This window comes from Tamandua tetradactyla, chromosome 5 (assembly GCF_023851605.1).
Source record: "Tamandua tetradactyla isolate mTamTet1 chromosome 5, mTamTet1.pri, whole genome shotgun sequence".
NCBI classification, from domain to species: Eukaryota; Metazoa; Chordata; class Mammalia; order Pilosa; family Myrmecophagidae; genus Tamandua; species Tamandua tetradactyla.
In genome coordinates this window covers 19,882,624-19,895,981 of record NC_135331.1, presented here as the reverse complement: position 1 = coordinate 19,895,981, position 13,358 = coordinate 19,882,624, and the positions used below count along the sequence as shown (strand labels likewise).

The following is a 13,358-nucleotide window of genomic DNA, read 5'->3' as shown; positions in this document are numbered from 1 at the left end:
CTGACTCTAGTGCTCCCTTTAGTATTTCTTGCAGAGCTGGTCTCTTGGTCACAAATTCTTTCAGTGACTTTTTGTCTGAGAATGTTTTAATTTCTCCCTCATTTTTGAAGGATAATTTTGCTGGATATAGGAGTCTTGGTTGGCAGTTTTTCTCTTTTAGTATTTTAAATATATCATCCCACTGTCTTCTAGCTTCCATGGTTTCTGCTGAGAAATCTACACAAAATCTTATTGGGTTTCCCTTGTATGTAATGGATTGTTTTTCTCTTGCTGCTTTCAAGATCTTCTCTTTCTCTTTGACCTCTGACATTCTAACTAGTAAGTGTCTTGGAGAACGCCTATTTGGGTCTAATCTCTTTGGGGTGCGCTGCACTTCTTGGATCTGTAATTTTAGGTCTTTCATAAGAGTTGGGAAATTTTCAGTGATAATTTCTTCCATTAGTTTTTCTCCTCCTTTTCCCTTCTCTTCTCCTTCTGGGACACCCACAACACGTATATTTGTGCGGTTCATATTGTCCTTGAGTTCCCTGATACCCTGTTCAAATTTTTCCATTCTTTTCCCTATAGTTTCTGTTTCTTTTTGGAATTCAGATGTTCCATCCTCCAAATCACTAATTCTATCTTCTGTCTCTTTAAATCTATCATTGTAGCTATCCATTATTTTTTCTATGTTTGCTACTTTATCCTTCACTTCCATAAGTTCTGCGATTTGTTTTTTCAGTTTTTCTATTTCTTCTTTATGTTCAGCCCATGTCCTCTTCATGTCCTCCCTCAATTTATCGATTTCATTTTTGAAGAGGTTTTCCATTTCTGTTCGTATATTCAGCATTAGTTGTCTCAGCTCTTGTGTCTCATTTGAGCTATTGGTTTGTTCCTTTGACTGAGCCATATTCTCAATCTTTTGAGCATGGACAGTTATCTTCTGCTGCTGGCGTCTGGGCATTTATTCAGATTTCTCTTGGTGTTGGACCCAGCAAGGTTGTAATATTTTTCTGTGAAATCTCTGGGTTCTGTTTTTCTTATCCTGCCCAGTAGGTGGCGCTCTTGGCACCCGTTTGTCTGCGGGTCCCACCTGTAAAAGGTGCTGTGGGACCTTAAACTTTGGAAAACTCTCGCCGTCCTGGGGGTTCGCTAGCCGAAACGGCTTGAGCCGGCCCGGGGTCCGAACGCAGGGAGGGTTGCTGGTCGCCGCAGCCAGGGAAAGAGCCCGTCCGAATTTCCTAGTCAGCCCTGGGCAACAAGCGTGGCGGGAGGGCGCCAGCGGCAGCGGCCCGCCCGAGAGAGTGCAGTTCCCCGGGAGTCACGGGTTTGGAAGGGGCCTCCCCCACCCGTCACCGTTCTCCGCAGCCTGGGGGTTTCCGATCCAATTCTCTCAGTTGGTCCGGGGGCTGCGCGTGGTGTGGGCGCCAGCCGTCTTTGTTTCAGGGGACCGCCTCTCCAATTCTCCCAGCCGGCCCGGGAAGGGGGAAGGGAGTAACTCCGGCCGCTTGCCACCCCGCCCGGTAAGGCCCGCGCGCCTTGGCGATCTCACCCGAGCTGCTTCTCTCAGCCAGCCAGCCGTTCCAGGATGGGGTACGCTGTCTTTTTTATCTCTGTTGTGGCTTTGGGCGCTTTCTGTATCGTTTCTACTCCCCTAGTAGGTGTCCTGGAGAAGAAACTAAGATCCGCGCGTCTTACTAAGCCGCCATCTTCCAGGAAGTCGTCTGTCTTCTTTTTAATGTAATGTTTAGAGCTGTACATTTCCTTCTTAGTACTGCCTTCACTACATCTCATAAGTTTTGGTGTGTTGTATTTTCATTTTCATTCATCTCGAGGTATTTCCTAATTTTTCTTCTGATTTCCTCTGGTTGTTTAAGACTATGTTGTTTAATTTCCTCATGTTTGCCTTCTTTCATCTCTGGTTTCTGGTAGGAAGTGGAGGCTCTCTGTTTCAAAACTCTCTCCTTGTCCTTTGCATTTGATAGTGTAGTCAATATATGAGAGGGTGTATTTTCCTTCATGTTTATACTGTTTTGTGTTCTCCGAGCTTCTTGGGTATGCATATTTGCATCTTTTGCCAAGTTTGGGAAGTTCTCTTTCATTACTTATTTAACTATTCCTTCTGCCCTGTTCTCTCCTTCTCCTTCTGGAACCTTCATATCATATATATTGGTGTACTTGATGAAGTCCCATAGCTCTCTTAGGCTAGTTTTGCTTTCAAATTTCTTTTTTCTTTCTGTATTTCAGCTTAACTCATTTCAAGTGTCTTGTCTTCAGGGTCACTGATTCAGTCTGCTCTTGAAACCTTCCTGGGCATTTTTCATTTTGGTTATTGTAGTCTTCAACTTCATTAGTTCTGTTTGGTTCCTTTTAAAAATTTCTATCTGCGTAGATCCTCACATTGCTCATTCATTGTTTTCCTGATACTCTTTAGTTTTGTTCTCTGCACTTTAATTAATCTCCTTGAGCATTTTTAAGATCAATTTTTTTAAAGACTTTGCTTGGTATGTCCACATTCTTGTCATCTTCGTGGTATTTCCTGTACTGTTATCCTCTTCCTGTGGTAGGCTATCATTTCCTGTTTCTTTGCTTATCTTGTACTCTTTTGCTGTACAATGTTAGCTCTAGGATTTACTCTCTGGAATGTCTGTTTCCTGGTTTTGTAGCCAGCTGGTGATAAGACGGAGATTTTCTCGAGCTTCAGCCCTCCTGTCCGGAAGGCCTGCCTGAGGCAAACGCAGTGTGCAAGGTTTCCCTTGCCTTTCTTGGCCTCTGTGTTATTCTTTCTTTAGTTATTTTGAAGTTTCTCTGTTTACAAGAGTTTGGTTTTCTCCTCTGCTCTGCTTCCCAGTAGACAGACCTCCCTCTCCTTGGTATTTGAAGCCAATAGGCTTCTTTCCCAGACTGTCCCTCTGTGGGTTTTACATTCTTCTCATTGTCTCATGCTTTTTTTTGCCTGGAGGGCAAATTCTGGGAGGAGGGCACAGCGGAGAGAATTTACCAGGTTGGTCTTTCCCAGCCAAAACAGGGCCAGGAACCCACAAAGGGGATGCCGAAGAGCTCCAGAGTCCCTGGGGGAGGGGATCAGGGAGGACACCAAAATCTCTGGCTGCTCCTCAGTGCAGCCCTTCAGCTGTCGGTCCCCTGCGGCTCTGAGGAAGCACTGTGTCTTTAAATCTCCCCGCCTCCTCTCCTGTCTGGGGAGGGTGGAAACAAAGGCTGCTGCCACCTTTGTCTGGGGTGGGGTTGAAAACAATCGCTGCCCTTAGATCTGTGGCCCAGCTGTCTGAATTTGCTAATCAAGAGCCATGATCAGTGATTGGCTGTGCTCTTCCTCATTCTTGCCAAAGAAGGTTTTTGTGTTCCTGGCTGTTGTCAGCATCTAGCCAGCATCTGATCCCTGTAGTGGCTTTGCCACAATGCCAAGAGAATGGGGGATGGACGCCAGCAGCTGCCTCGCGTGGAGAGAGCAGTTTATAGTTCTGTGCCATAATTTATCAGTGTCTTCCTCCTACTCTTCCCTGAATGCTGTACAGTGTTCCTCTGGTCTCTGGAGATTTACAATAGTCATTTCAGACAGTATCTGTCTGTTTAATGGTTGTTTGGGTGGAATGGAAAGACAGTCCCGGTGTTCCCTACTCTGCCATCTTCCCCGGGAATTGGAGAGGCTTTTTTAAAAATTTCATTTTGGGCAGTGTTATACAGTCAAATAATTTAAACAGGTATATAATGAAAAGTCTCACACATTTTACTCATCTCCCAAATTTCCCCAGAAGAAATCACTTTTATAAGTTTCTTATCCCTCATTTGCACCCTTGTTAATGCAAATAAAAGCACATAAAAATAGGTATTTTGATCCCCTGCCCCTTTATTTTTCAATAAGATAGCACACTTCACACATTATTCTGAACCTTGCTAATGCACTAAGCAACATACCGTGGGTCTTTTTCCATTTTGCTAAATAGGGAGCATCTTCCTGTTTTTATACCTGGCAGCTTTCCATAGATGTAACATAATTTATTTAACCAGTCCCATTATAATGAACTCTTGAGTGATTTCCCTTGTCTGCTATAACAAATATGTCCAAAAATAATCTTGTATGTGTGTTATTATGCTGACAGGTGGGTGTACCTATAGGATAAATTCCTTTGCGTGGGATTGCATAGTCCAGGATGTGTGCAGCCAGGCTTTAATCTTCTCTCTTTACCCTTTGCCCCACGCTCTTCCTTTCTTGTTGTCACGCAGCCTACAGAGAACCTTACCTGTTTGTAACTCACTTCAACTCGCTCGAAGTAATAGAGATCCAGGCACGCTCTTCTCTGGGGTAAGCATTGCCCTTCTGTGCTTTGCAAGCTTGAGCAGTGTTGGGGCATGTATTTCTTCCCAGCCTGCCTAGCAGTGGGGGTAATCTGCAATGTAAACGCTCATCTGGAATTCCACAGGACCCCTGCCCGAGCATATTTGGAAATCCCTAACCCGCGCTATCTGGGCCCTGCGATTTCATCAGGAGCAATTTACTTGGCATCCTCATACCAAGATAAATTAAGGATCATCTGCTGCAAAGGAAACCTGGTGAAGGAGTCCGGCACTGACCACCACCGCCCTCCCTCCACCTCCCGCAGGTACCGTACCACTCATCTTCCTCATGGCAGGAAACAAAATGCTTTCCTGAAAAGTAGAAAGAAATCTTACTAAACTGGTTGTGGGTTTCCCAGTTTTTGCCTGCGAACTCAAAGCACTCATTTCTCTGAGTTCCACAGCTTTGAGTGTCATAGGCCTTGAGAATCAACAGGAGAATCTTCACATGCTCCCTTGTAAAAGTAGGAAGGGCCTCACCTTTCTCGGCGCCTCTGTTCAGAATGGAGCAGGAATTATGCATTGATTACCTTAGCAAATATCTTGCTGTTGGCCTTTCTCTCAGGAAACAACGGTGAATAAGTCAGACTTGGTGCCTCCCTGATGGTGCTCGTAGCCCAGTGGGAGAGAGGTGTGAGCAGTCTGGTGGTTTCAGCCCTGCTCAGAAAGATGAGGCTCCGAGAGGGAAAGTTTAAAGCGCAGGGTACCTCTTGGGGTGGTCAGGGAGGATTTTCCAGAACAAATGGGTGGGAGGAGGGGACGGGGTGGAGTGCTCAGGCAGGGGAGCAAGTCATGAGTGGAGAAGGTCCAGAGTGTGAAACCTTGAGATCAGCCCAGGATTCCGAGATTGCCGATGCATTCTGTGGAATTCCGAGACCTCTTAAACGTGATTGCACCAAGCTCCTTTTAAAATTGTATTTATTAATTAAATAAAAAATGTATTTATTAATTTTTGAATTAGTAATCCAATCAAATCACATGGCATAGGGTTCAAAGGGTATAAAAGGGAATATGGTGCAAAGTCTCTTCTCCTGCCGTCTGCCTCCCATCTCTACCCACTGCCACCTGTTTCCCTGTGTGGGAAGGAAACAATCATTTAAATTTCCCTGTTTCCTTTTAGAGACCCTTGATGTATATATAAGCAAATGTGTGGTCTGTGTGTGTACCTGTATGCTTCCCCTTCTTTTTTTTAAAACAGCTTTATTGAGATATAATTCACATACCATAAAATTCACCCTTTGAAAGTAGACAGTTCAATGAGTTTTAGTATACATTTGCATCATCGCAATCTAATCTTAGAGGAAAAAAGAAACCCTGTATCCTTAGCTGTCGTTCCCCATTCCTCCCTCTTCCCAGCCCCTAAAACCACATATCTACTTTGTCTCTATGGATTTGCCTATTCTGGACATTTCATGTAAATGGAATCGTACAGTCATGGCCTTTTGTGTCTGGCTTCTTTAGCTTAGCGTAATGTTTTCAAAGTTCATCTGTGTCATAGTATGTTATCAGTATGTCATTCTTTTTTATGGCCAAATAATTGATTATATGGATATTTGCCACATTTTGTTTATCCACTCATCAGTTGATGGACTGTAAAATCTGGATTGTTTTTACTTTTTTGCTGTGAACACTCATATTAAAGTGTGTGAACACGTGTTCCCAGTTCTCCTGGGTATACACATAAGAGTAAAATTGCTGGGTCGTATTAGTAATTCTGTGCTCAATATTTTGAGGAGATGCCGAACTGTTCTCCGAATTGGCTACACAGTTTGACATTTCCAGCAGTGGCGATTGAGGACTGCGGCTTCTTCCCGTTCTCCCCAGCCCTTATTGTCTGTCTGTTGATTCTAGTGGGCGTCAAGTATGGGGTCTCATTGTGGTTTCGATTTGCAATTCCTTAACGATGAATGAGATTGCACATCATTTCATTGCTTACTGGCCAGTTGTTGTGTATCTTTTTTTGAAGAACTGTCTGTTCAGATCCTTTGTCCCTTTTTAAAATTGATATGACTTCTGGTTGAGTTGTAGGATTTTTCTGTATATTCTGGATACAAGTCCCTTATCAGTTTTATGATTTACAAATATTTTCTCCTATTCTGTAGGTTATCTTTTCACTTTCTTGAGAGTGTCCTTTGTACAACCAGTTTTAGTTTTTTTAAAGTCTTTTTTATTGTGAAATATAACATATATACAAAAAAGCAGTAAATTTCCAAGTACATTTTAACAAGTAGTTATAGAACAAATTTTAAAGTTTGGTATGGGCATAACCAGTTTTAATTTTGATGAATCCAATTCATCTTTTTTTTCTGTTGTCAGCTGTGCTTTTGGTGTCATATTTAAGAAGCCATTGCCAAATCCAAGGTCATGAAAATTTTCTTCTATGTTTGCTCCTTTTAAGAGTTCATATTTTTAGCTCCTCTATTTAGGTCATTGATTCATTTTGAATTTTTTTTTTTGTATATGGCATGAGGTAAGGGTCTAACTTCAATATTTTCCATGTGGATATCAGTTTTCTCAGTACCATTTATTGAAAAGACTATCTTTTCCTCATTGAATTAGTCATGAGACCCTTGCAAAAATTAGCTGGTCATATATGTGAGAGTGTATTTCTGGGCTGTCTTTTCTGTTCCATGGGGCTATATGTCTATCCTTAAAGCAGTAAAATACAATTTTGGTTACTGTAACTGTGTAGTAAGTTTTGGAATCAGGACACACAAGTCCTCCGGCCGATGAGGTGGCTGCTTTGTGAAGGCAACTGTACTCTTCTTTATCAAGATTGTCCTGGCTCTTCTGGGTCCCTTGAGGTTCCATACGAATTTTAGGGTGTGCTTTTCAATTTCTGCAGGAAAGGCAGCTATGATGTTACATAATTGCCACCAATGTTTTTTGAACAACGGCCTAAGGAATAGGCTTTTCCACTGGGCAAGCCCTGCAAGTGGGATTTTTCAGAGAGTAGCAGATGCGTCATACAGTGACCATTCCCTATGAATGGCCCCTACTGGACAGCTCCAAACTTGATCTTTCCTCTCTAGTGGCTGTGAGGCTACTGGTTTTCATACCTAGTGTGGTCACGAGGCCTTTTTTTCTTGACCAAATGCCCCTCGGATTCTTGCAAGCCTTTGGTTAATGTCCAGAATTCTGAAAAAGCTGATTTTGTGGAGTTTTTGCCAGTGTGGAGGAAAGGGCTCCAGAGGGCCTTGTCCCACCACTCTGTAGGTGCGCCTTCCTCGTCATTTTTAGCAGAAGTGACAGCACGATGCCTTAGTGTCCTTGGGTGGCTCTAACAAAATACGCAAAATGGGTTTATCAAAGCACCAGAAATGTATTATCTCACAGTTGTAGAGGCTAGAAATCCAAAATCAAGGTGTCTGTAGGGCCCTTCTCCCTCTGAAACCTGTAGGGAGAATCCTTCCTTGCCTCTTCTAGCTTCTGGTGTTTGCCAGCAGTCCTTAGTGCTCCTTTCTTTGTAGGTGCATCACTCCAGTCTCTGCCCCACCTTCACCTGCCCGTCCTCCCCGTGTCTGTCCTCTTTCTGTAAGAACACCAGTCATGTGGGATTAGGACCCACCCTAAGTCAGTATGACCTTGTTTTTACTTGAATGTATCTGCAAAGATTCTATTTCCAAATCAGGTCACATTCACAGGTACTGGGGCTTAGAAATTCAGCTTGTCTTTTGGGGGGGGGAGGGACACAATTCAACCCATAATATCTAGTATACACATGATTCTGTACCATAATATAGTTTGGAGATTGAGCCATGTCAGTATAATGAATATTTCTCCATTCTTTTTTTTTTCCCCTTTAATGCAATTTTACTGAGATATATTCACACAGCATAGAAACCATCCAGAGTGTACAGTCACTGGTTCACAGTATCGTCACATGGTTGGGCATATAGCCCCTGATAAATTTAAAACATTTTCATTACTCTAGAAAAGAAATAAAAGAAAAAAGAAAACCCTAATCTTCCCATACTCCTTATCCCTCATATTATTCACCCATAGTGTTAGTATAGTACATTTGTCACTCTTGGTGAAAGAGTATTAAAATATTACTATTACCTATAGTTCATGGTTTGCAGTAGGTGCCTTTTTTCCCCATACACCTTTTATTAACTCCATATAATTGTGTCCTACATCTGTTCTAGTTGATGAAAGCACTTTTTTATATTTGTAGTTAATTGTGGACATTGTTCTTCAATCTTTTTTTTTAATACCTGCACAGCATTCCTTCATATAGCTGTACCTTAATTTATTTAATCACTCTTTATCAGTTGATGTTGGGTTATTTCCAGTCTGTTGCTGTAGTAAATGATCTTGTCCATATTTCATTTTGCATGTTTTGCATCTGTAGAAGAAATACCTAGAAAAGGAACACGTGGGCAACAGGGAAATGAATGCCTGACATTCTGACAGATGTTGCTGAGTTTTACTTCCTGGAGGTTGTACCCATTTTTCCTCTCTCCCGCATTCTGTGGAAATAGGACTGGCCTCATCTTGACCCAGTGGGCTAGAAAGGAGTGGGAGCCAGGTTTGTGTGTATGGGAAGGCTGAGACCTTGGACCACAAAGAAGGTCTGAAATTATTTTACCCAGAAGAATATGTAATCAACCTAGGATTTCAGTTTTCTGGATGGGTTTATCAGCCCTCATGTCCACCCTACATTGCTAAAATGGTCACCAGCCTGGGGCTGGAGAGGCAGAGTTGAAGTATAAACTGTGCTTGCTCTCAAGGAGCCCACAACTCGGTGGCGGGACCACCTCTAATATTATCCAATTCTTATGCCCTGGAAAAGGCAGTCATCACTGTAATGTTCTGAGTTCCTAGTGAATATTCTTTCTTTTGTAGATGTAGAAGAGCTAATTAGTCTGAAATGTTGGGTCACATAGTTTTAATCCTAGGAACTTGCGGAAAAACCAGAAATGCTAAATAGCCAGGCACTCCTAATTCTTCTGGCCTGACCCTGCCTCAGGAGTGGCTGTTAAAAGGGCTACAGTCCTCCCCTGAAGATGTCTAGGTTTTCTTTAAGTAGTTTCTACATTGTACCAAAAGCAGTTTTAGTTAAAACACACACAGTAATGCACACACATATATACGTACACACAACAAAGTATAGAAATTAGATTTTTTTCCCCCTTGCCTTAATAGTTAGATGGCCAGGCACCTTCCTTTTGAGGCTGTATGGTCTCCCTGCAAGGAGTTGCTCATTCTGTGGTTGAAAGTGATTCCGATACCTGTGTATCCAAAGGGCAGGAATGATGTCTTTGCTTTCCTGCTGTTGTCAGGCATGACTGAAAAATCAGCAGTTAGTCTCCAGTTGTTTCTTGGCTTATGGAACAGTCTTTTGGCTGCTCTCCCTTGCTTGGGCAAGTGAGAATGTAGAAGGCCAGCTTTGCGGGGCATGATTCATGGCAGCGCTCATGGCTGTGGTCTGTTGAGCAGAGCAGAAAATGTAACTCTTTGCGAGAAATACAAAATTGACGTGGTAGATCATCGGTCATTAATGGATATGGCAATGGAAGGCTGCCCACTTGGTTTAAATGATGGGTGTTTTCTTTCTTCCCATTAATCTAAGCTGATGTCTGGAATGGCCTTCCTTGAGCCATCCGTCTTCCCCTGGGCAGCGAACACCCTCTCACTTGCATTATGATGGGCCCCAGTGGACACACTTTATAATTTCCCTTATGTTACAAACAGGCTTATTGTAGGGCACCTACATGTAATTTATTGTTTTTTAACAATAAATTTTATTTATTTTGTTTAACAATAAATTTTGTTTTCCATATCTCAAAGCCGTATGGCTAGAGATACAAATAAACCTCAGTTTTTTTTTAAACCTCAATTTTAACATGTGGAAATCTGAAGTATCACAAATTTTACTGCTGTACAGACAACGTGGGGGGTTCTAGCTTTCTGAGCATTTGTCATCTGGATCTCCATAGTCACAATTTCTTGGGGAAATGAGAATTACATGAAAATATTCATTAACAGGCTGACTACTTATAAAATTATCTCTGCTTACCAGCTTCTCTGCTTCACTGTAGGCAGGGATGGGCAAACTTCTTCTGGAAAAGGCTCAGATGGCAAATACTTTAGGTTTTGTGAACCATGAAGGCTCTGCCACAATCACTCAACTCTGTGTTTGTCGGGCGAAAGCTGCCATAGACAACATATAAATACATGGACATGGCTGTGTTCTAACAAAGCCTTATTTACAAAATCAGGCATTGGTCTGCAATTTCCCCACAAGCCGGCTCTGGTGTCTCTCTTCCCCACTGGGCCAACACCTGTGCTAGTCAGTTGCTTCCTAATTACGGGCATTGACTTAAGAAGTTCTGTCAGACCAATATTTCCAGAAAAAATTCAACAAGTTCATGAAATGATAGCTTCTTCCAAAGGAAAGAGTCAAATAACAAGAATTAGGATAGGTCTTTGGGAATATCAATGATGCTCTCAAATAATTTTTGAAGAAATGACCTTCTTATGATCTTGGTGCATAAATCCAATATGATACAGTTTTGCTGGGAAAATGAGAGCAAAATAAATAAACATTGATTCATACTTTGTTCATTTTTAGAATCAGCCTGTAATTGCAATTATAACTCAGACTTGAAAGATCTACAGGCTGGGGCGGGCCATGGTGGCTCAGCAGGCAGAGTTCTTGCCTGCCGTGCTGAAGGCCCGGGTTCATGTACTGGTATGTACCCATGCCAAAAAAAAACATATTTATATACGGGCTAAAATAAATTTATTTTCCCGATTTTTAATTTCATTTTCCTAAATAAAGCCCCAGTCAATGAAAAATGTGCTTTTCAAGTATTCTTCACTATAAAAGTTTGTCTCCATTTAAAGTAGATTGCCTTTTTCCAGCATTAGTTACACTCAGATAACAAGAACCCCAGTACTTTTTCTGCTGATCAGGGGTGGGAAGAAATGGACTTTCAAGACCTGCCCTTCAGTTCTTTCTGTGTTACTGGGTCCTGCTTCTTCAAGGATGTGGTTAGGGCCATGTCTGCCAAAGACTGCATTTGAAGAAATCCAGGCCACAATGGGGTGGAGGTATAAAAAGTCCTACGACTTCCATTTGTTTTTTTATTAACCTTCAACCTTTGGGGACAGGAACATTTTTCGAGCCATTTATCTTGTTTTTGTCTTGTCTACTCAGTTTCCTCATTATATCAGGCTTGTTCCCTGCACCTCTCTGTCTTCCTGTTGCAGTTGATCGACTTTCTGAGCATGAGCATCAGTGTTGGGTGCCAGAGAGACTCTTGCAAAGCCACGTTGAAGGAGCAGTGACCGATGCCGGGCCCCTGAGTAGGACAGATAGGGCAGCTGACCAGTAGGAAGACAGACTTTCTCAAAGCGCTGCCTGGCATCAGGGGCTCTGCGGGTCACCAGCTCCTGGGTTGGAGGCTTAATCCCTAAATGAAGATTAAATTCTGTGCCTCCCAGACTCTTGGAAAATACTACGTCAGCAGGAGATAGCGTAGGGGTTTTGAAGTCAGACTGACCTGTACTGGAAGCCCAGTGCTGCCCCTCAGTAGCTTGGGGGAGTCATCTCACCCCTCTCTCTTTCCATTTTTCTGTCTGTCCTGTGAAGGTCCTGTTTGTTGCTATCTCTAGAGGTGCTGTGTGTGGATTTAATGAGATATAAAGTGTGCAGAAGCTTAGCACAGGGACTGACAGAGCAGCAGCTCTGTAAAAAAAACAAAACAAAAAAAAAAAAACGCCTGCATCGAAACCGTGGAAGCTTGATTATCTTGTCATTTCTGCTTTCCTCCCTGTCCTCACCACCAAAATAAAACAAACAGAAAGACCAAAGAGCTCCAGGTCAAATACTATTTCCAATAATTAGCAGGGGGTGCTGCTCAGAGAAGAGGGGCAGTGCCTGTTGGGGTGTGAGGGCTCAGCGGGCACCTCCCTCTCTCACTGTCAGCAGCCCCAACAAGCGCGGCCCGCCAACCTACAACGAGCACATCACCAAGCGTGTGGCTTCCAGCCCGGCACCGCCCGAAGTTCCCAGCCACCCCCGAGAGCCAAGCACACCCCACCGCTACCGAGAGGGGCGCACGGAGCTGCGCAGGGATAAGTCTCCGGGCCGCCCCCTGGAGCGAGAGAAATCCCCGGGCCGGATGCTCAGCACGCGGAGGGAGCGCTCCCCCGGAAGGCTGTTTGATGACAGCAGCAGGGGTCGGCTGCCCGTGGGAGCCGTGCGGACCCCACTGTCCCAGGTCAACAAGGTGGGCCTGCGCGTTCGTCATCGGTGGGGGGCGGAGTAGGGTTGGCTTTGGAGTCCAGGCCCCCTCGGGGCCACCATTGTCAAAGAGGAACTCCATTACTGCAATTCACGGTCTGAGATTTAAAATGAGTTTAGGAATAAGATATACTTTAAGAAGAGATTCCTTAAGCAAGTGGATGGTATGTGTGAGGTTAAAAAGGGAAATGTGCATGTGAGGTTAAAAAGGGGAGTGTGCATTTGTGTGCATGTTTCTCAGAATGTAAAAGCTGCTGCAGGGTATGGCCTTCCCTTCCACGATCAAACACTTGCTGTCCCCAGAGGCAACCAGTGTTACCAGTTTCTAGAGATAGTCTGAGCACATCAAACAAATACGTATGTATATTTTCCCTTTTCCAACACATGATAACATACAATTGGAGATGTTGGGTAGCTTATTTTTGAAAAACACATAAACACACCCACACAGAATTTTCTGGTTGGCTGGTAACAGTGGTTACCTTTTAGGAGAAATTTAAAACTTTTTGAGATGTTAAAGTCACATGCCTGTATTATCTGTTCTATTTTAAGTTAGCAATTGACGAGACAGATGGATACGGAACAGGTGAGAGGCTCCCACGAGGTGGGGGAGGGCCCAAGAGCGAGATGCCCCCTCAGCAGGCTTGCCAGTTCCTGGAGCTGGGACAGAAGACGTACCTTTCTGGGACCTGGGGCAGATTTTCTGAATCACATATTCCTTCTAATGCCATCTACAGGGCATTGTCAGCACCTCTGCCAGTAGAGAGAG

General features: G+C 43.4%; 1 protein-coding gene across 9 annotated transcripts in view; it reads left to right on the top strand.

Moving 5' to 3' along the window:
* The window catches only part of CIT (citron rho-interacting serine/threonine kinase), a 213,677-nt gene that overhangs the window by 197,670 nt on the left and 2,649 nt on the right, over positions 1–13,358 (top strand). For 7 of the 9 annotated variants that reach the window (XM_077159980.1, XM_077159985.1, XM_077159984.1 and 4 more), the window contains 3 exons: positions 4,225–4,303; positions 4,422–4,601; positions 12,272–12,575. In XM_077159980.1, the coding sequence (XP_077016095.1) occupies positions 4,225–4,303; positions 4,422–4,601; positions 12,272–12,575 (563 nt within the window). The remainder of the gene's footprint in view (positions 1–4,224; positions 4,304–4,421; positions 4,602–12,271; positions 12,576–13,358) is intronic. The other 2 variants (XM_077159987.1, XM_077159981.1) reach the window with 1 other exon arrangement.